The sequence below is a fragment of the Sceloporus occidentalis genome, unplaced genomic scaffold, assembly GCF_023333645.1.
Source record: "Sceloporus occidentalis isolate IW3139 unplaced genomic scaffold, rSceOcc1.0.p SCAF_11, whole genome shotgun sequence".
Classification (NCBI taxonomy): domain Eukaryota; kingdom Metazoa; phylum Chordata; class Lepidosauria; order Squamata; family Phrynosomatidae; genus Sceloporus; species Sceloporus occidentalis.
This window is the reverse complement of record NW_028316991.1, coordinates 2,453,202-2,476,408: the sequence shown is the minus strand read 5'-3', so window position 1 is coordinate 2,476,408 and position 23,207 is coordinate 2,453,202. Positions and strand designations below refer to the sequence as shown.

Genomic DNA, 23,207 nt, shown 5'->3' with positions numbered 1-23,207 from the left:
ATTTCTTGTTTATTTGGCACAGAGCTGGCTGGCACCATGAGCAATAGTCTACAGAATGCCACCGAGTCGGTTCTTCTGACACCATCCTATTGTTCAGAGATTTTTTTTTTTTGTCCCCCATTAACCAGAGATAAATGGCCTACATATTGTGCCTATTAAAGGCTCTTGGTTGCTAAGAGCTCCGTATCTCTCTGTGCAGACCTTGCTTTGTTTTCTAAAGGACTCTCAGGTTTGCGAGGCTTGTGTGAGAATATGGCCTTTGTGTATGTAGACTGCCGGGCTGGTGCACATGGGAAACCTTCCCCCATCCCCCCCACCGCCACGGTTTACACAGGCACGAAATCAGACCAAGCATCAACTCAGGAGGAGGAGATCAAGAAAAATATACAAAAAGCCATAATACTGTATTTGCTTCTATTGTGAATACAAAATATAAAGTGGTGTACACCAGTTCTGATTTGGTTTCCCTAGACACATCTACATTCTCTAATTACATCACTGCATCTCATGGATCACTTTTATTAAAAGCATCATTACTACGGTTGGCAGCAATTTACAATTTATCTTACATGATAGCAGTTTTTGAAAAGAAAAAAAAAAAAAAAAGGAAAAGAAAAAAAAAACGACATCACAAAAAGAAAATAAAGGGAAAACATTTACAAAGTCATGTCTGTAAACTTCAAGGCTAGTTTAGAATTGAGGTAATGCTGTTTAGCTTTGTGGCTAAAGTAACAACGTCCTTTAATTTAAAAACAAAAAAGAAAAAAAGGAAAAAACAGCAACAAAAAAAGGTACCTGATTTTAATTTTATGCTTCGACCAGTGCATTATAAAATCATGAGACGATTCAACTGTAGTATTGTCCTGTAACAACCTTCGCAGTGGGTGTGTTTTGAAAAAAGTACAATTCACATTCAACAGCTGCCTTTTATTGCTGGGTCTCGAGGCGGAGACGTTTACGCTCATATGGAGATTGTCTGAAATTGTGTATGTGGAACCCCCATATACAGTCAAAAAAAAAACCAACACTAGTATTATGATATGTGTTTGTAAAAATTCATCTTGACCTTCACAGCAAAAGAAAAACAAACTCCAAAAAAAAAATAATAGATAAATAACTTCATACTTCCTTAAGCAGCCTTTCCTTCTATTTGCACCAAGATTCAAAACAAAAAAAAATATGCTGCTCTCATAATACCAAAAAGGTAGAAAATAAACAAAAAAAAAAAACCCAACAAAAAACACTAGCAGAGCATTATATAAATTTCCTTAGACAATATTTGTCTCTGAAATGTCATCTCTCCCCAGGAACAATAAATAATGCACTGCACAATACTTAATGACCAAAATACCTTTTTGACACATCCGTGTGACATGACTTGGACTTTTTTTGCTACACTATTTTACAGAACAGCTTATAAAAACTAGGTATGGACATTTACTGTGAGTGTAAACAGTAGGACTACCACTTGTCAAAAAGTTTTGAACACTTTAAATGTAACCGTGACCATTAATCATCTTTTTCATCGTTTTCCAGATCTTCCTCTCCGGCAGGCGAGTCGAGTTCTTCTCCGTGTGCCGTTTCGTCTTCCAAAACAGATGAATCTGCAGTTTTGTCCAGGGTCTCCTCTGCATCGCTGGCTTCCTGATGCTCAGCGTCCCCTTTGTCTGCAGTCTTTTCTTCACTAGCACTCACAGCAGTCTGAAGTCCAGCTAGTGATGGGAAACCAGGCAGTGTTAATCCTCCTAGTCCCGGAGGTAGAAACATAGATGGGTAGAACAGGCCTGGAGCCATAGTGGACAGTAGGAAAGGGCTGAAGGCCAGAGAATTTGTGGACAATCCAGCTGTGGTAGTAGCAGCACCAACAGATCCAGAGTCAGTAGCAGAAACAGTGTCTGTAGTTTTCTCAGAGTCTTTAGCATCCTCTTCGTTTTCAGTTTTCTCCTCTGAAGTTCCTTCTTCAGTTTCTCCTTGACTGGGAGTTGTAGTGGAATTGCCACTGCCAGATGCTAACGGGTTATTCAAAAGTCCTCCAAGCCCAAACATGTTGGGCAATCCTGCCATGCCTGGTAACATCAGAGGCAGCATGGCAGCAGGATTTTTAGAATCTCCTCCAGCTGCGGCAGCTGTTGCAAGCCCTGGGGGGAACCCCATGAGACCAGCGAGCTGAAGAGACTGCAAATTCTGAAGATTCTGGAGGCTTGCAAGATCCATTCCAGCAAATAAGCTATTCATCAAGAGTGGGTTGATTCCAGATGTGGATGCTACAGCAGCAGCAGCTGCTGCTTTGGCAATTTCACTTTTTGGCCTTCTTCCTCTTCTGCTAGCTCCCTCTTCCCTTACTACAGGTCCAGTGAGAAGACGATCAAACATAGACTCTGGTACAAAACCCTGCAAAAGACACAAGATGTTGCCTCAATATTAAATAAGGGCATTTCCGCTATGTCAGTTTTCCCTCTACTTCTGTTTCTGGTAGAATTCCTTTCATTAAGGATACTGCGGACATGCCAACGTTGAACTCGGGTACAGCTATGCAATCTTTTTAAACGGTCACCTCTAAAAATTTTATTGAGTAGTTATTTGTCTATATTTAACTACGACTCATGCTAATCTAACACAGATTGCATCACACAAACACACTTATACGCACGCACGCACGCACACTTACAGATTGCTTAACGATATCTGTCCAGTCTGGAGCAACCGCAAACTCTGGGTTTTCTTCCAGCCACCGAGGAAGGTCCCTCATTGGAGGTGCCATGGCTCCCCCCATCTGAAAACGTTGAAAAGAGGCATTGTTACGAATAATCAAGAGTGATTTTCAGGTAGCAAGTCTACAGCTCTAAATCTGTCTAATGTCAAAATTAGGACACTAAATGAAGCTTAGCATTGCCCTTTACGAAAAATTACTGCAGTTTTTCTGAAGTAAAACTGCAGTTTTTTGGACATGAAAAAACTGCAATACTGCACTTTTACTGCACTTTTTTTTTATATTGCAAACCTACAGTTGTACTTCAATGTACCGCAGCTTTATTGCATTTGTACTTCCGTACAAAAATAACTGCAGTAAAACTGCAGTACAGTGAAGTACAAATGCAGTAAAACTGCAGTAAAAGTGCAGTATTGCAGTTTTTTCATGTCCAAAAAACTGCAGTATTACTTCAGAAAAACTACAGTAATTTTTTCGTAAGGGTGACTAAGGTGATTCAGTTTAAGTATTGAATTATTCAGCCCCCCCCCCCCCCACATAGCTGAAGCAAATTGTAGCACTTTGCATCGACAAGCTCCTGCTTAACCAGGAGCCAAAAAATGAGCACCATAATGGAATATTCTATCCCGCCATGAGATACATGGCAGGATAGAATAATTTGTTCATTCTATTAATTTGCACCAATGATTTTTATTTTTTTAGGACTTTTCCATTATCATCTTACGCTTAAACATTAAATACTTCTATGTAGCAGCTCAGAAATTGCGTACATCTGGTGATTAATGTAATCAATATGGCATTAAAGCACACCACAATGTAGAAAATTTCCAGGCCCAGTCAGGTCATCCAACTATTTAACAACAACTGTTATGACACTCGGGGAAAACATTCTTCCACCTCTAATGGTTAACTATTCCATTTAAGGAGTGTATAGAAATGTAGTTTAGCAAATACAAAAAAAAAAAAAGTACCAATAAGAAACAAAAGTTTAAGGAAGGCTATATTTCAATCAAGATATTTTGGAGAACGATGTGTAGATTTTAATCAGAATGTCCATTAAAAAAAAAAAAATAAAAATAAAATAAAAAACAAAGCTAGATGAAAGGCTGCCGTTCAAAAAATTGTGATAGTCTTGCAGGACTATCTAGCATTATCAACCATACCACTCAGTATTAATTTTAAAAACAAGTCCTAAGAAAAGCAGAAAAACATCCTGTTTACAGCATAAGAATGAAAGCGCACATGTGATGGACAATGCGTGTTGTCTATGCCAGCTTAATCCATCCGACTGACTTGTTGGCTGGCCCAACACGTAGGGATCTAGATGAATATTTTAAACAGCAACAACATACTCTTATTAAACCTTTACCTCCCGGTTTAACTATAGCAGAATCAGTTTGCTCTGGAACAGAAATACGATGGCAATTTTGTTTGAAGATCAGATTTCAAATGTGAGGAAGTGTTAAATAGCATGTTGAATTTTAGGATTGTGTGTAGTGGAATTCATTTTTTTCTGACTGATTAAATAAAGCAAGATCTCCCATTTGCAGAAACCTACCTTTTTCCCATTCCGTTTGTTCACTACAGGCACCCTTTCGTCTCCCGTCAATGTGTTAATATCCAGCTTGTTGGGATTCCGACATCTATGACGTTTTTGTTTAGGCTTTTGAAATGGTGAGAACATCATATCTGCACTCTTCTAGAACAAAAGAACAACAGTTTAGAAAGTTACAGCCAGAGTACAAAAACTTGATATATTTTTTACTTCTTTACTTTAAGTCTATTAGGTCAACATGCGTATATTACAATCAATAGGTCCAAAACCAGTGTTAGACACACTTCTTCTAGGTGTATAAACCAAATGATTGTTTTACTTATATGACAAGCTGCAAGGTAAGCTTGTAATTATTAAAGTGATAAAAAAAATTGCATATATAATGCACTGAACAGTTTAGCCTTCATAGCTTCCAAAATTATCATTTTACTCTAAAAATAAAATGTTTGATTATGGCTTCAGAATCTTTACATATCTAGTTAAAAAACAAACAAAAAAAAAACAAACTTTACAGCCACTAGTTGAGGTATGTTTTTTTTCATTCCTTAAATAACCAATTTAAAATAGCACTAATCTTGTGACAGCTGCTTAGACCCAAGAAACAAGTGCTTTACAAAGTGAAATTAATGTAATTTGAGGTTACAGTTACTGGATTTTTAATATATCGGGTAATGTTTGACAAGCTCAAGAAAGTTACTGAAAACCCCCCCAAAAAACACCCTTTAAAAACCAGGAAGAAATACGAAACTATATGAAAATACAGTTGGAACCAAAGCAAGTGCTGCTATGAGGATGAATCAATCCCTTTAAGTGTGGATACTTACTGGTACATAACTTGGCATATCAACAGTGTACGTAGGATGCAACTTCAACCATTCAACTAAATCTTTGTTTTTAGGAGCTTCCTCTCCCACTAGTCTGGTCCCGTCCTCCAAGTTGATGACAGGGATGCGGGTCTCAGGTTCTAACTGTCCGGGGGATGGAATGTTACGGGTTGGTGGCGTGTCCATATCATCTTCATATCCTTTGGTCACATCAGTATCTTCCTGTATAAGAAATACAAATTATATCTATACATATACACAAACATACACAAATGCAAGCAAAAAATGTCTTGGGTTTTATACATGTAAACAAAAACACAGTTTAATATGTAATGCTAAACTGTCTGTAGGCAATCAATCAATACAAGTCCTTGGATATGCTGGTCGATAAACTAATCCGACATTTAACTTTACTGTAATTCACTACTAAATTAAGTATGCACGTTAGTAACATTCTCTGGAAGAGCTATATCAATCTTACCACAGATAAATTCCTTTGTTTGTTACTCATAAACAATAAATCTAGTCCTTCAACATTTTTCCTTCTCCCTCGTCTCCTCTTCATAGGAGGTTCTCCATCGATTATAGAACCGTTGAGTAAATGCCTTGTCTGAGTGCAAGAAAGACCTGTCTGGAGTCGCTCCATTTGACTTTTAAAGGCATCAGAGATAGGGGTGGAGGCATTAGGCAAAATAAACTTGGGTGTAAGAGAAGTAAAACTTGAGGTAGAACTTGTTGCCTCCCTGGAGGCATTAGATAAATCCACAACTTTCTCTTGTCCATTCTCAGCCATTTGAGAGCCTCGCAGTTGAGCCACCATCTCCATCAAGTTCCTTCTTTTTGCTGCTCTTTCTGCCTCAACCTCAATTTTCCGCCTTCTCCGTCTGCGCTGACGTGGCACAGACATACTCAGTGCAGAATCCTACAACAAGGGTGAAGAATTTCACAAATTAACTTTTTTTTTTTTTTAATTATTTCTATTTATGTAGATTCTGAAAACATCAACTAAGACCAACTGCTGCACAGTAAAATCTTCAGTGAGGTGCAGGTATAAATATCAACTAGCTCTAGGATCTGATACAGACGTGGGCTTTACAGCTCACGTAGATGCTATAGAACAAATGATAACACTCACAGAAGATGTGCTAGTTTGGAGCTTGAAACTCCCTCCTGTCTTACTATATAAAACTTTAAGAGCAGGAGAGATGAGGGAGTGCAAACAGTACTATAAGAACGCTAACATTTAAAATGTTTGAGGGACTCTTATTGCATACAAGACGAATTTTGGAATGGTGGCACCGTTCATGTCATGGCGAGAGCCAACAAAGCACACAAATTGGAACACAACATGCCTGGGAAAGTTGTGGTGAAGCAGTAATGTCTTCACTTCCACTGAAGCTGCCCTGAGCTACCATGGAGAGCTCTGCAAAGCTTCTTTTCGGCAGGGGGCTGTCCACAGCAGTTGGTGTGTAGCCAGGGAGGAGGCCAGGGAACTCAAACATCTGGCGTCTGTTTACTGGCCACTTTCCTTTCAGCACGACCTCACAGATGTTGTCTAATCGGTTAATCATTACACGATCCTGGATAAAAAAATAAATAATAAAAAAAAAGAAGGTTAAAAACAAAGCCAAACAAAAAGCCTAGTTCAACATCTTCCAGTTTCGCCTGTAAGTGCAACACAAGTCTCCTGGAGGCATGGGTGGCTGAGAGACAATGGCAAAATGGCAGGGGGGTTGGGAGGGAGTTTGCGTATACGCTGCTCTCCTACTGTTACGGGCTATAGTGTATTGTTTAGTCTAATCGTCAACTGGTGGACAAAGAAAACATCTGCTTCCAGTGCATACCACTCCCCATTACACAAAGCCAGTAGGCCAGGTTTACACTTGCTCATTAATGTCACTAGTAATAAAAATCCAACATTTTGAAACTTCAGCATGTTTAATGAATGTCAATATTCATTCTACACGCTGCATCATTTACCCATCATTCAAGATCAGAGTTTATTAAAGCTCTTTTTCATGCTAATGAAAAACTCACTAATTGCAACTCTGCACGTAGCCTAAACAATTGAATCCCCCCCAAACATTCTAGAACACAGAATTTAACTTACATATTTTATTTATATTTTTTATACAAAAGTAAAAAAAAAAAAAAAAAGGCAGCCCCCACCTAAGAAACTGAAGCAGTTAGCGCTCAAAAGCAACAGCCAGCTCCCAACAGCTGCTGCACACAGCCTTCTTTTCCACTGAATAAGCCTATTAGTGACGTGTTTTTTATAACCCCAGATGGCCACGTCATGGTGATTAGGAACCCTTTTTGTCTCTTTATTATTAACCATAACATACAGAGGACCCATCACATTCTATACCAGTTTCTTACAGATATTTTTCTCAGACTGTCTGCTATCTGCAGCGAGACATCCGATGCAGTGAATCATTAACGCACCTTGGGCCAGAAAGAGAAGGAAAATGTCCGCTCGCGAAGCATATGGAGCCCAGACGGATCTCCGTCCTCCAGAAAGAAGCCATCGCGGGTTTCGTCCCGAGCTGTACTTAGAGAAGCGTTGCTTTCTTCATCAAAGTTTTTATCCTGAGAAGCTATACCAGCTAAATGAAAACATAAAAATGTAAGCAAAAAAAAAAAAAAAAATCCTGACACCATTACAGACAATATTCTGTCTTAAGCGTCCAATGGACATCCACCATTATTATTAAATGATAGAGGTGATAAGTCACTTTTTCAAGTATCAAAGTAAATTATACTAGTGCATTAAAAAGAGAGAAACTCAAAGAAACTCCATGTTTCTGTAAAGGAGAAGTCTAGGATAGACTGATTTTTTGGTGAGGGGGAAAAAAAAATAAAAAAAAAATAAATTACCGAAGTAAGATGAGCATCAATGTTTTTGATTTTACTTTTTTGGTTGCAGTAATTGTGTAATAATTCAAATACTAAATAGATCTTAGTATGGTAAATAATCAGCTCCACTAAAATGTTACAAATAACATAACACATAATTTCATGACAAAACGTTCTGAAAACCTTGTTTGTACTAGTGAGAAGCTACATTACGTACGTCACGTACGTCACGTAAGTCCTGCACAATAGATTTGTGGCGGCTGCACAAACAGGCGACTGATTGTCTGACATGAGACCAAAACTCCCAGTCCCTTTTAAAACAAGTTTCAGCGCCAACTGGGCATTATGCTAAGTAGCTTGGTAGCCTAGTTTGGGGTATACCAGTTTAAAATATGCTGAGTTTACCTTCAGCTTGGGAAGACTCTTCGGATTTGTCATCATCATCCAGTTTTTCTTCATCTTCCTCTGATCCCTTTTCTGAGATGGATTTTGGCTCAACATCTGGAGCTACTTCTTCCTTCTTATCTTCATTCGTCACAAGAAGGGCGTCAGTGTCACATTCCTCTTTTACACAGCTTTCAACAGTGTCCAATGTGGGTTCTTCACCTTCTGATTTAACTTCTTTTTCTTCCTTGATGTCAACATCTTCAGTTTGTTCAGACTTCACTTCATCATTTTCTGCTTTCTCGTCCTGGATCGGCGTGGAGGGCATTAACGGAGGAGTGTCGCTGTAGCTGGAGCCAGGTTGAATTAGGATAGGCATGTTGGGTGGCTGGGCAGAGCCCCTGTTTTGGGCAAAGTTCCTATGGGCTTCCAAGAAGGATAATTCTGGGTCATTGAGAATGTGATAATCAGTCCTACTAACCCCGTGTTTAGCAGCACCAATAAGCAAGTCTTTATCATGCTTTCCACTCTCCCACCATTCGGGTAAGTCAAGGCTGGGCTGGCACAGCTTAAGCCGTTCATTCAACTGAGGATGATTAAGAACCTGTTCGCGTATTTTCCTTAAAAGTTCAATGCGGTAAAGTGTTCTAGAAGCCCGTTCTTCTGTTATAGGTTCGATCATTGTAGCAAGATCACAAAAATCTACTGGAGTAGATAGAAGGGAAAAAAAAAAAAGATGTAACGACAACACATGGGAAACTATTTTATAATTAAGTCCATTTTTTTTGGGAATTTCAATTTGCATTGTATTATAAACTCACCATCATCAGACTTAGTTGACATGTGGCATACTCTCCTGCACATAGCCACAAAGCAATTAAAGTATTTTTCCAAACTGTCATCAGATTTTTTATCCAACCGTGCAAAAGCTCGGAATTGATTCCACTCAAACTTTTGTTTGACTGGGTCAACAATCACCCCAAATGTAGATACAACACGATAAAAGTCTGCTTCTTCTCGCCTTGTCCACCTAAAGAATAGGATGGATGTTAAGTAATGCATGCACACATCATATATTGTCTTCTCAAAAATTTTCAGTAAGGGTACAAACAAAAAAACAAAAAAACTCACTTCTGGCGTCTTTCGGTTATTATTGCTTCTCTTTCAGCCTCCAGGGCTCTTACTTCTTCCCGTGGACGCCTCCTCCTGCGATCGGTCTTCATTAGAGAGTCTTGCCGCATTTGCTGCCTCTTATAGCTACGTTGATAGGCGGTGATGAGGCGCCGTAAACGGGTGGTCAGTGCCGACGTATTAGGCCAGTATAGTTGTCCTGCCTCCGTACTACCTTCAATCTTGCCTGCAATAATAAATTAAAATATATAAAGAGTCTCCATCTCGGATGCCTAAATAAAAAGAAAGAGCGTGGTGCCCAGATTGTTTTCAGTTTTGGAAGTCTTCAGCAGTTACATCCAGAGGGAGGTAAATCCCTTGATGTCTTAGCATTAGCATGGATATTCATCATTAAACAGTCCAACATCACCACCCAAAGCCTGGCCAGTAATGCCACATATCTTACCTTGTGTGTCCAATTCCATGCATTCCTCTTTGTCCTCAAGAGGAGAGTTTGCATATTCCTGCAGGAGAGAGAATCACATCCACATATTTTAGTGAATAGTTTGGAATGAAGAAAACATTGTTATGGTTGCCTTTTAATGCTATCTCAGCTGGTGATCTCCTTTCTTTTCAGTTTGTCAAAATGTTTTAGCGCAGTAATCGAAGAGAAGCATACGCAAATGGATTTCATAAGTTCTGAGCGACTGGGTGTACTTACATCAATGTCATCCTTAAATGGAAGCCTTGTTGGTTTGTATTCAGGATCTTCATCCTCCCTGTCAAAGTCAGCCCTGCAAAACAAAAACATGGGGAAAATACTTAACTTCATGGGAAAAAGGCTGCGTTTTAAGATGTATAAACACTGCTTAGATGGTAACGTACCCATCTCCTCCATCTGCCAGCATATCTGTTGCTCGTTGTTCAGCAGCAATCGCTTTCGCGTCAGGCATACCGACCCTTTCTAGGAAGCACAAAGTCGGGTCGGCTCTCATAGAGTTGTACTTCTCGTACCCTGCAGAGAAATAGGGAAGAATTGTTATGTACAAAGAATAAATTGGGGCCCAGAGCATGTTTTGGAGCCGGTTCATATAATGCCCCAGGGTTCTTTAACACTTTTACTGCTGCTTGTAATATACTACGGTAATTCCCAAATTGTGTGTGCAACGCATGTTTTGGCTTCAGAATTGTACATAGAATTCATCTACACAGGTCTTTACATTTATGCAGCACACACATTTACTTGGTTTGGCTTTATGTTTGTAAAATACCCATTAGAAGACACGCACGCACGCACGCACACACGCACGCACGCAATCAGTCCCCGCTTCAGAAAATGCCATTGTATTAAGCTTTAGTTTCAGCTAACGCATGAACTGCACGTTTTTAATGGTCTCGAATAACGACCTCTGCCCTCCTGTAGCCCAAAGCCCAATTGTTTGCCTGCTTTAGGCCCAGCCAGATTCCTATTTTATTTTTTTTAACTGCTTCCTGCCCCCTCCCCAAAGCTTGTTCAACAAACACAGGTTACATAGAAGGCCATCAAAGCTGTCTCATTAGGTTTTGCGTGATGCGTGTGAGTAAGACGGCACAGTTCGCTATACGGTTAGAACCGGTTTTGCATTTTTTCCTGCATGAACGGACTAGATAGAAGATGGCAGATCCCAACAGCGCACGGCAGGAGAACTGTTTTTAGGCTAGGCTCGTCTCGGCCGAGGCCCACCTCCCCCATTAAAACAAAAGGAGGGGGCGCAAGAGACAGCAGCGCATAGGCAGAACAGCACAATTCAATTAGGATTTGTATGACAACACACTTCTAACTGCTGTAGAGCCCGAAGCCAAACTCTAATCATGAAAGGTTTTATAAGCCATCATTCTCCCCTTTAGTCAGGCCACGCTGCTGAGAATACGCCTGTGACCTCCAGAGAATTGGGATTATAATCAGGAATCGCTCACTGTATATATCATGCCAGCTCTACATCTCCGAGCCTTTCAAAGTTAACAAGGCTGCATCCCACTCAAGGGAGCGGGGAGATCTCGGCGCTGACATTTGTGAAATATTGCTTGGAACAAAGCCCAGGAGGCACTTGTACAGATTAATAGCAGAGGTTAAGCCCACCATCCACTTTGACACTGGTTGGCAGAGAGTTAGCAAGGGAAGCGGCGCTGTAAGCAAAGTTTATGAAGATCTATAACACCACTTGGCCATTAGTACTGAAAATAAGGGTTCTACTTTATAGGCAAGTACCGTGTTTTGTATTTGTTTCACTACCATTTCCCATTGTGATGCATCTATGGTACTTTTTTTTTTAAAGCATCATTTAGTAACACGTTGAATACAAATCCAGGGTCTGATCTGAAAACTGTGCTTCCATTTCTAATCTCACACTAACCTTTATTTCAAATGACAAAGGATTTTACAATAAAGTGGTGCTCAGGGGGTTAAATAGCCAGAGCTACAGAGCAATTTGGTTTAAAAGTTTCATCCGGAGCACCACCATTCACCAGTTACATGCACGTTGACCACAACCAGATATAGCTTACCATGCTTGAAGACCCCAATTAATAGGGATTTATCAGCCTCGTTGTCCCACCAGTCCGTAGGAACTTCTGCATGGAACGGCTCTGGGATCCACAAATCTGCCTCACTGTGAAGGATGAGATAGGTAGAGTCAGCCTGTAACTGTTTAGCATTACTCAGAAGCACCATTAACAACGCAAGGTTTTAATTGTACGTCTACTTGAGAATAGATGGGGTCATCAACTGTGAGCCATCTGTATTGAGCAAGTCATGTAAACAGTCGAAGGTATTAACAGTAAGTTATATCGTAAGAGGAGCATGGATAACTAGCCACTTCTAATACAGGTCATTACATAAACGAGTATGACCGTGTCCATCGAAACAGAAGCCGTCACTCAGCCCTTTGAAAGTAAAAATGTGTAACCGATCACTTGAGTGAGTGCGCGTGCGTTAAATAGCCGAGAAAAGTCTAGTCCACCAACAAAAGGATGCAGGCCAAAGCCCTGTACAGCGAGTCTGCTCTGTGTTTGTACCAAATTATACAAAAACGCAAGATTCTGTATTTATGCATCTTTATAGCAAGTCTACGGTAACTGTTAAAGATCCTCATACGCAGGTAACCTCAATATCTGCATGCATGTGCACAGGTTTATTATACATTACCATGCAGCAAAAAGGACATGTTTTTTATACCGCAATGTAGCTTTGAATTGGTGTCTACCTTCTTAATATCTACCTATGGTATATCACCCTATTAAGTATTCTGAATTTTTATTTCCACCATTTCTTTTATATATGATATCAGTGTCTGAAAAGGCAGAGATTAAGTTGTGCCAAGGAGGGTACATGCACATGTGTGTGTATGCATGAGATACACGTCAAATAAAATATATATAAAATATCACATACAAGACTACCAACATTGCATAAAAAACTGAACGTAGCAACATTTCTTTACTGCTTTTGAATATAAACCAGCACACAATTTAGTAAAATTAAAATGTACATCTGTACCATGTAGAAAAAAAACGCCACTAAAATCAGCCCATTTGCAAAAAAAAAAAAAAAAGTTATATTCTCCAAGCATTTCAATGACAAACAAAAAAAAAAAAAAAAAAAAAAAAAAAAAAGCTTCCAGAAAGCAATCCTAGGAAGTATAATTAGCAACAGCAGGTAGAGACCTTGCTTCTCTGTGACAAGGACACACAGAACATTCACTCACCTTGAGTCAGCACCCTCCAAGATTTTGTCAGCTTGGTCCCCGATCACTTCGAGCCTCAGATAGTAGAGCATGCGGACACGCAGCAGGACCCTGGAGAGGAGGAGAGGAGAGGAGAGGGGGTGAGGGGAGAAGTTCTTAACTTCAGGATTGTTTGCCAACAGTGGCTTTTTGGCAGCTGCTGCTGTTCATCCATCATCCTGCCAAGGCTGATTAGCCATGCTGTATGGTAGGCTTGAAGCGTGACAGATGGTGGCATATAATCACCTCTGTGTGGTGCTTTCTGCTGGCTTCCAACGGGCCTGCCTGGCAACCGCTCACGCTGCACAGGGAGGGAGCAGGCTGAGCCCAACCCAGGCGTATTACATTTAGTCCTACCTAGTGCAGCTTGTGAAGTTCAGACACGTACTGCACCGCTGCCTCTGAAGTACTGAAGCAAGTTTGTAAACAACCGAGCAGATGGCTTTCAGTAACTGTTCTGCTTCATTATCTCATAAAATTTCCTCAGCTGCTGCCTTAATACCATTTCTGGAAGCACATCAGAAGTTGCAAGGATAAACGAGATCTATAATCTGATTTTTATTTTTTTTAACCACTGAACAATAAACCCTCACAATGGGATGGTGGACTTTTCAGATTAGAGAACTATTTACTTTTTGGAGAGAAAGCCTACTGCACGGAAACTGTTTTTTAACTCTGTAGTGACATCGTAAGACTGCTTGCGCTGCCATGATGTTTAACCATTTCGTGGTAAAAGATGGGCCAAAACATACAAGCTCACTCTTTAATCGACTTAAAAAATACAAACAAAGATGGCTCCCAACAAGCTATTTTGGAAATGTATCAGAAGTTTGCAGAAGCCCATGCCAGCCTCGTGTTCAATTCCTTTTTTCAGCACAAATTTTTCTGTAACTTAAAATATACAAAGTATACGTAAGCAGCACAAGCCATCAACTCAATCCAATGGGAAACGGATCCAGTTTGTGATCGGGACGTGTGGAGACATTACTGGAAAGCCACTTAATACATACTTGTTACAGTGATGCTTCAGGTGCTTCTTGTAGCTGTCTTCTTGGAACAAGGCGTCCGGGTTGCAGCTTTGAAGCCATTCTGCATGTTTCAGCACAGGCTGAGAGTTCTGGCTCTTTACCTTCTTCCCTTTCCTTCCTCTAGGTACAGGGGCAGAGAGACCTAAAATCAAACACAAATGGGTTAACCAAAATAAGGCTACAACTTCCTAGTACTGTTAAACATGAATGGTATTTTTAGAGAGAGAGAGAGACAGATGGGTGGAAAGCATGCAACACTTTGTAGCTAGAGTCAGAACTGTTCATAATGAAACCCGACACAGAACAACTTCTTAAAAAACATTTGATTTTGAGACATAAAGGGGAAAAAATAAGAAACTTCCCTTTCCAAACACTTAGGAATAGCAGTGCTGACAAACTTGCCTGAGTGGTTCAACAAAGCACGTGTCTGGCCGTCCTCTGTTGGCGTGATCAGGTCCCAGATGAAACTTTTGATGTTTTCATCCCCTCGATAATGGTTCAGGCAGTACACGAGGATGGTACGGCAGATGGTTTCCACATCTTGCTCTGTAAGCTGACGCTTAAAACGCCCATGCGAAAGGATATCCGTCCAGCGGCCCCACCTATACGCAATAAGAAATGTTGAACATTTTCAAAGTTTAGAGACAAAAACTAACAAGAGGTGGAAAGAAGAAAAAAAACAAACAAAAAAAAACACCTAATCAGATGATCCCAACAAAGCATACTAGAAAATGTCCAAACACCTCACGGTTTATGGAAAATTCACCGTCTATAAGTCTTAATATATAGAAGTCGTTAAGCTAGGGATCTTTAGAACCACTGCCAAATTATTATTGACCTGGCTAGGTGACAGCAGTATATAGAACATTTGGAAGCTATTTTCTATGAAAATGGATACCTCATAAATCCTACCATTGATCTGTCACATGAAAAGTAAAACGTTTAAGCGCATACCCATAAACCAATAGATTCTTCTCTACTCGAAAGCATTCACTCCTTGCATAGCCTTGTGATTTGTCCTGAGGTCTACGTGGCTTGATGGTCGGCTTGTCCTCTGAATCACTTTCCAGATCGGAGAATTCCATGAGTTCATCCTCCTTCACTGCACTATACAGCCTAGTTTGCTTTCTTATTCTTGGGGTATCGATTACCAACGTGTTCTGTATATAAAGAGCACAATTAAGCCATTGATGTCATATTAGGATACTTTTTTTTGTTTTTTGTTTTTACACTTTAGGAAAAATTAAAGTATGGCGCTTACCCTTCCATTCAGTACATCAACATCCAATTCTGCTTTCTTTGCCCATTTTTGCCAAAAATTTGGGTCATCTAAGGATATATCCGTCCTGTTCCCAGAGGCAACAAAACTAGCCTAGTAAAAAATGAATAAAAATGCATTTACCAAATTGTAGCCTCAGATGCTAAATCCTTAGGAAACTGTAGGACCACAGAACATTTGTCATCACATGAACATTAAGCAAGACGTTAAAGCACTGCAGTGCAAACATACCTTTGCGAAAGTGGAGCCTTTTCCTTCGGACTCTATGGTTATCGTGTGTGTTCGCCTTGAGAGAATTTGATCAATATCCTCTTCACAGAACTTGGAACCCTCATCTTCTTCATCCATTAAGGCACCATAGGCACCTTTTCGTAGAAGATCTTCTATTTCCTTTTTGGATAATTGTTGTACCTGCAGAGGGAACACAAAAATGTAAATTTTTGTATGCCAACTACATTCAAGGCTTAGGTTTATTTTTTTTTTATTATTATTTTTTTTTTTTTTTAATGGTACAATTCAATGCCGCTACATATATAAAAGATGACAAAGCACATACCACGGCACGATTTATTACATATCAGCAATAAAAAGTACACTAATATCTGGACATTTCTGTACTAAATGACATTTAACAGAGAAACTTCACAGTATGGATACAAAACTTTGCGAAACCCACGGCATTCCACTAACTCGCTTACCCCATTTGTGGCATTCTCTCTCCCACTCATGGACTGCAAGACGGCTTTGTCCAGGCCGAGTTTTAAGCTGGCCTTATCAAACATTTCCCTCTCGTAGGAGTTCCGAGTTATCAGGCGGTAGATCTTCACAGACTTACTCTGCCCGATACGATGACATCGAGCTTGGGCCTAAACCAATTTAAAACAAAGACAGCATATAAGTAACACAATACAAAAATGCACCTATACACAAAATATGTATCAAAAATGTCAGGACAATTATTGCTTCTAATGTTTTTCTAATTAAAATGCTGAGTCCAATGACAGATTGAGTAACTGGATGCTAGGATTCTAAAATATTCATTTGCCAGTGGGGGGGGGGGTTTATATGTTCAAGTCAACGGGAAATGTAATTCGTAACCAACAACTCACCTGAAGGTCATTCTGGGGATTCCAATCAGAGTCAAAGATAATGCAAGTATCAGCAGCAGTTAAATTAATGCCCAGACCTCCTGCCCTCGTACACAGCAGGAACACAAACCTATCGGAATCGGGTTTGGAAAATCTATCGATGGCAGCCTGACGGAGGTTGCCTCTCACTCTTCCATCAATTCTCTCATATGGGTATCTGAAGGAGGAAAAGAAAAATGTGGCGTTAGAATACCTTGAGGCACTGGTCTTCATATTTACTCAGAATGAACACCATCAGTATCCTCCTTGAAAAAGATTGACCTATTGAAAAGGCAAAGTCGTGCATGGAATTGCAATGAGACATCCTCTTTGGCCTCACGGCTTCCCGCAAAGCAGCACTGCAGTTGTGTGTGTGCTTCACCATCACCTACATCTCATCGTTCCCATTACACTTAACTGATTTTTTAGCAATAATTATATGAATTTAAGCAGTTGGAGTGCCATTTTTTGTAATTCTTAATTTAATAAAGAAAAGGCACAATGTAAAAGCTGGAAGCGCATGTTGCATTGGGACAAAGGTTTCTTTGGCATTTAAAGGTTGATGAACGATTAGACATAATCAAGAGGGGATTTTAAAGCACAATAACTTGGAACGCCTGTTCGAGATGGACAACTTTCCCGTGACCATATTCGTAAAAAGAAAGGTGAAATTGCGGAGGACAACTAGCAAAGGCTGTTGAACACTCATCAGGTCGATTCGGCTCTAGTTTTGTATGCAAGCTCACCTTCGTTGAATGAGGTAGTCTTCCAGTATGTCCAAGCATCGCACCATCTGGGAGAAGATAAGCACCCTGTGGCCGCCAGCCTTCAGTTTTGGCAGCAGTTTGTCAATCAGAACTAGTTTGCCAGCGGCATGGATCATTGCCTGGAGCTGAAAATCTGGAGGGTCAACATTGTGCGTTTCTTTAAATTCCTCCAATATTTTCTCTTCGGCACCTGCAAAGATTACAAAAAATGAATTACAAACTGAACTCAACAAAATTATGTTGAGCGCAAAATGCTGTCAGGGCATTACTGCGATGTTACCAAATGTGCCACAGGCAGAGTTTTGGCTTTGTCCAGGTTTTTCCTCCCAAAAAATCATCTTTGGAATTTACAGGATACACAAAACAGCCAAGACAACTTTAACAAATCAAGCCTAATAAACACCAAGTGTAAGAGAAAAAAAAACAAAAACAGGCCACATGTGTAAGGATCCTAAGCTACATTATGGCCTACCATTTGACCGGACTTTTTCCAGTCAAATAAGCAGATCAAACATGACTGGTTGTGCCCAGAACCATCTGGTGTGAACTACACGCGCTGCATCGTACATGGCTACGTTTCCCAGAAAATGCAAGGACGGAGTGAACATGTTTCCAGTAAGTAGACTATAATATATATACATACACACACATATATACATACACACACATATACATTATATATATATATATATATATATATATATATATATATATATATATATATATATATATATACATATATATACATACATACATATACACACACACTAGTACCACCAGTGCAGCCTACCACCCAAATCACTCATTAGAGACACTTCTCCATGGATAGCACCGTCACTTTTAGTATAAGGGAGGTAGTGGAGCAGCACAAAGGACGTGGGCCGGGTACCAACTACATCACAATGCATTGCCCCTCTCGAAACCCAGAGATACCTGGTAGGTATATGAGATATATATATATATATATATAAATAATCTATCTGGGAAAGAATCATATACCATGGCTTGGAAGTCTATACAAGTACGGCTCAGTAAGCCAAGAGTCTAAATCGTTCCGTTTGCATACACAGTCATAGAAACACTGTGGTTGGCACAGAAATTAAGATTTTATGAGAAATATTAAGCCCAGTTTTGACATTTCTTTGGTGGACAATGGGAGTATTCTTAAATATAAAATGAGTCGAGCATATCAAGACAGAGGCCAATTGTGCCGCCATGCACAACCGGAGAGCTCTTCTGAGAGACTCTCCCGTGAAGGGTTGTCCAGGTGGGCCAGCTGTGCACCATGACCTATGCTCCTGTTCGCGTTGGTTATAGAGAAAGGAAATGGCTGCTTTATCAGTCCGAGGAAATTAAGCACGTTTTACTCTTAAAAGCAAAAAAAGAAAAATGAAAAAAGAAAAAGGGGAATTAGGTGCTGTGATCTCTGAGTTAACGCAAACGTCAGAAGTGACAGGCACAGACTATGCCTTGGGAGCAGCTGATATAACGGTCCCATATAAAAGCCAAAAGTGCACTGGTGTGTTAGCTAATTGAATGATAACTCGTTAAATAGGATGTGACTAGGATTAGCAGGATATGGGTTTGACAAACCAGCAGCCCTATCTTTACTGCAAAGCGAGACAATGATAACCGGTTCTTTGAACTCGAAGGGTTAAGGGAACTTTCAATGCAAAAGCCTGGGGCAAGGGGGAGTCAGAAAGTCCAAGGGCAGAAAATCCAAGCAGGGCTCTGAGGAGTGAGCAAGTCAGCATGCAACATCCAGACAGACGGCACGCACAGCCCCTGAGTCAGCAGCATGGGGCCCGGGGCAAATTGCCCAGGATGAAATCCGCCCCTAGAAGTGACAGCCTTGTCTGAAAATGTTATTGTGAGTGAGAGTCATAGCCTGGGGGAGAGGGAAATAGGGGGTTGGAGGATGCTACACATCAATCACTGCAGGTTACCAGGTTATAATTAAATATAATTTGCAAACAGTTTTGCGGAAGCTTGGGTAGATATGCAGATGCACAGCACTGAATATACTACTGTTCAAATATTGCCAGAAAAGATGGAAAAAAAAAACCCACAGCAAAACATTTACAGACAACACAAAATACAATTAAAAGCAAAGTGTTACAAACGTGTCAAGTACAACACATTTAAGCTGTATCAGATACACTTACATCGGACAGCGTAACACTTTCTTACAAACCATCAACAAGTAATCAAGATGGAGAACGCCAAAGGTTTGACATTTGTGAAGCTAGGGACGAAAGCCGGAAAGTAACCAACTATATGGTGACCAGACGTATCTGACCGCTTCGGGACTTACAGGCCATTTGTAATGAAAAGGCCGCTTTGGGTCATAGGATAAGACACAAAAAGATATAAGATGGCTTCTACAGCACCATATCCATACAAGCTCCTCAAAATGTATTATTTATGCCGGTATGGGAAGCAAAGGATGGAAATCCTCCAAAATTTAAAGAAATTAAGTTCCGAGCCCAGCATCAATCGATAAATAAAAAATTACACATTGCTCCAAAATTGAAAAGAAAAAAAAAAGAAAAAGAAAAATAAAAAAAGATACCTTAATAAAGGTCTCATTCAAACTCCACTTGTCTCCTGTAATTCTACGCCTAACACGGTATCAACTCTCATCTTTTAAAAATTCCCTAGTAACAAATACCGACATTTTCTTCCGCTGTTGAGATTGTTAAAAGCGCAATATCCTTACTGTGTACCAAAGTCAAATTCAATAACATTAACATGCTGCACTGTCAGCTAAAACGGGATTAATGAGCCTGTCTATATACTTATTCACCTTTTATTAGCGGGAGCAACACCTCCCAGGGGTCTCACCGGTAAAAGGGTAAAACCGGCACTAGAAGCAATGGATAAAACCATATTTTTCGTTAACCGGAGACTGTGTAATAAAGATATGTCGCCCTTCTGATTTCAAACTACAGAAGCGGTAGGAAATCGCTCTTAAAGTTAATGTTCATTTTATCAGCTTGTGTTTAAACCCATAGACAATAACGATCAGGACCATAAAGTCAATGACCCAGTCCTTATTAGCCAATCTTGGCAATATTTAGCTTCAAACATGATGCAAATACAGAAAAAATAAAAATAAAAACAGTAAATCCTTAAGTCCTAGAATCAAAGAGCATTAATAAGAGCCTCAAGACTCCCTCATTTTAAAGACAGATGCCTAATGCACACATTCAACACTTAAAGGCTGGTCATCTATACTGTCATTGTCTTGTCCAGTACATATATTTAGATTTACTAGAATAACCAGTGTCTTGTCTGCTCCAGAAAAACATAAAAAAATCCCAACTCCTTATGTTGGATTTGTAGAAATGTCATGGAATGGGGTTTATACCCTTAAATCCAAAACATTGTACACCTAACATGTACATTTTCCTATACACAGCATTACTCACCATTAATAAGGTAAGGATGATTGCAGCATTTTCGGAGTTCCATCATAGTGTTCAGTAGGTTAGGGACATTGGCATGGCCTCCTCCACCACCCTTTGAGAGAAAAGTAAAATTCTTCTCAAGGATGGCACGATAGTATTTCTTCTGAATGTTTGTCAGCTCTACTTCTATAATGGTTTCTTCTTTTGGAGCCAGGTTCTTCTCCACGTCTTCTTTCAAACGCCTGAGCATCATCGGTTTTAGAATGCCTTGCAGTTTTTGAACCTGTAAGCCGACAATTTGGAATGTCTGTTTAGTCCGCAATTTAACACAAAAAAAATACCAAGACACCGTTTCCTTACCATAGCACATGTGTTAAATAGAATGGCTCAGCCCTAATCACTGGCTAATAAAAGTCTATGGAGTAATGGACTGCATTGATATTTATCACTGTAATCTTTAGATATGATATCTAGACACAAAAACAAAAAAAAAAAAAAGCAGATAAAAAGCCTATTTAAATACAATGTGCACCTGTCGCTTTCTAGCCCTTGCCAAGTTAGAGGGAGTGGCTGGACCACAGAAACCACATTTGTACCTTTTGCATCAGCCTTTCTTCCTCTAAAGTAGCTATAAGCGTAGTAATATTTCTCGCAGCACTCGTGCTTTGTAGAAGTCAGGCTGTTTCTGATCCACAAAGGCCGGTATTTTAGCTTTATGAGCAGCAGCCGCACTTTTGGCCCCTCTCAACAGTATCTGAAGAGATCGTGCATTTCGGGCAATGGTCAAAAATACACTCTTGAACAGCTTACCTGTTCTTCTGTTTTAAGGTCCCCAAATTCCTGCATAAAATTGCTTTCTGAAGGAAATCGATCCGGCTCCAAAAAATTCAGCAGGCTGAAAAGTTCCTCTACAGTGTTTTGCAAGGGGGTCCCAGTTAGCAGCACTTTGTGTTCCTGCAACCATTAAGGAGGAACAATTAGACAAAACGCAGATCGATGCTACGGTAAATACCAGATCTGAGCCCACTTCCCTGCCCTGGAAAATGCTAATTTTAATATTCCACATGGATGCTTTTCTTTTTTTTTTTTTTTTAAACATTAATTTCTGTATTAAGAGCATAAGGTTGGTACCACACTATGGCACCCCCTCATTGATGACTTTTTTAAATTATTTTTTTTGTTAAGATGAAGGCTCTTTTAGTCTTTCAGTTTCTGGATCCCAGCATTTCTTTTCAGAGGCTGGGATTAGTTACTTGCCATCTGCACTGAGTGGGAGTGAAACTACAATACATTGAGCTGTTTGGGATCTACCAAAGGCTCTTGGACACACTGTTGTATAAAGTTTCTCTGGTCGCTCGGCAGCTAATTTGTTAAGGCTTCTTAGTAACAAAGCATGTGGCAGCTTTTCTAAAGTTACATCTGTGCAGCTTACAATAGCACTAAACACTTCAGCACTTTGCTGATCTCCAAAATCCCAGCACTTGGCCATTCACTCATTCTATCGCTGGATTTGACAGTTCGTCATAAGGTCCAACTCCTCAATCAGCAGCATTTAAATATTGAGAACTGAGCTTCTCCAAGGTTAAGCCTATTTCTACAAAATAGTTTAAACCTCATACAGAACTACATAATTATACTGGTGCTCCACAAAGATCTATATTAAAAATAAATCATAAAGGCACCATGGTCCATGGGAAATAGGGTTTGTCATCAGTGTTGTCTTACTTTTTCATGTGTACCTTAAGGCTTCTCAGAGCATTTTGCATTGTGACACAAGGTTAAAAGAATTTAGAAAAAAATCCCAAGCATTACACCGTGGCCAACGCACAGTGAATTCAAGCCCACAAATCTAGAGTTTGGCTTCTTCTCCCTTCATTCTGCTCATACAACAGATACTCCTGCCAACATTAACCTCACAGCCCAACACTGCTGATTCAGCAGACAAATGTGGCACCTCCCGTCATGATTGATTCGGCACAAAAACCATGCACTGTAGTGCAAAAGGAACACTATAAATATACCGATATGAACAATCATGGCTCCTTAAATCAGTGGCCTTTACAATGATGTAACTTCGTCATCCTACGTCGTCGCACCAGCCAAAATGAATAAACCAAATTATACACGGTTCCAACACCCACCAAATCCATCATCTTCAATCCTTCTAGAAGCTTGCAGTTCCTGTTCTTCAGCCGATGAGCCTCATCAATAACCACACATCGCCAGTGAACGTTCCTGAGCTCAGGGCAATCCGTCAGTATCATCTCAAAAGTAGTAATGATCGCATGGAACTTGTAGGAACTCTTCATTGTCCGGCCCTAAAATGACAACATAATTGAAGATAATCCTCTAAAAGCGTGGGAGCGAATGACGACAACTGAGATAACTCTACCAGA

General features: G+C 40.0%; 1 protein-coding gene and 1 non-coding gene across 3 annotated transcripts in view; both read right to left on the bottom strand.

Annotated features, from left to right (window-relative positions):
- Positions 1–1,509: 1,509 nt before the first annotated feature.
- LOC149305431 (ATP-dependent chromatin remodeler CHD7-like) overlaps positions 1,510–23,207 on the bottom strand; it is a 50,902-nt gene continuing 29,204 nt past the window's right edge. Inside the window, exons 12-37 of one of the 2 annotated variants that reach the window (XM_089477455.1) lie at positions 22,953–23,129; positions 21,622–21,765; positions 20,833–21,094; positions 17,381–17,591; positions 16,617–16,812; positions 16,206–16,373; positions 15,739–15,918; positions 15,490–15,600; positions 15,183–15,388; positions 14,631–14,830; positions 14,211–14,370; positions 13,183–13,272; positions 11,984–12,087; positions 10,325–10,454; positions 10,161–10,233; positions 9,906–9,963; positions 9,461–9,686; positions 9,151–9,359; positions 8,351–9,031; positions 7,535–7,695; positions 6,442–6,669; positions 5,571–6,011; positions 5,090–5,311; positions 4,269–4,409; positions 2,669–2,773; positions 1,510–2,391 (exon numbers count right to left, since the gene is read on the bottom strand). In XM_089477455.1, the coding sequence (XP_089333581.1) occupies positions 1,510–2,391; positions 2,669–2,773; positions 4,269–4,409; positions 5,090–5,311; positions 5,571–6,011; positions 6,442–6,669; positions 7,535–7,695; positions 8,351–9,031; positions 9,151–9,359; positions 9,461–9,686; positions 9,906–9,963; positions 10,161–10,233; positions 10,325–10,454; positions 11,984–12,087; positions 13,183–13,272; positions 14,211–14,370; positions 14,631–14,830; positions 15,183–15,388; positions 15,490–15,600; positions 15,739–15,918; positions 16,206–16,373; positions 16,617–16,812; positions 17,381–17,591; positions 20,833–21,094; positions 21,622–21,765; positions 22,953–23,129 (5,766 nt within the window). The remainder of the gene's footprint in view (positions 2,392–2,668; positions 2,774–4,268; positions 4,410–5,089; positions 5,312–5,570; positions 6,012–6,441; positions 6,670–7,534; positions 7,696–8,350; positions 9,032–9,150; positions 9,360–9,460; positions 9,687–9,905; positions 9,964–10,160; positions 10,234–10,324; positions 10,455–11,983; positions 12,088–13,182; positions 13,273–14,210; positions 14,371–14,630; positions 14,831–15,182; positions 15,389–15,489; positions 15,601–15,738; positions 15,919–16,205; positions 16,374–16,616; positions 16,813–17,380; positions 17,592–20,832; positions 21,095–21,621; positions 21,766–22,952; positions 23,130–23,207) is intronic. The other variant, XM_089477456.1, reaches the window with a different exon arrangement.
- LOC149305432 (small nucleolar RNA U6-53/MBII-28) lies at positions 9,765–9,856 on the bottom strand. Its single transcript, XR_016271764.1, has one exon. It is a non-coding gene; the product is annotated as a small nucleolar RNA U6-53/MBII-28 (small nucleolar RNA).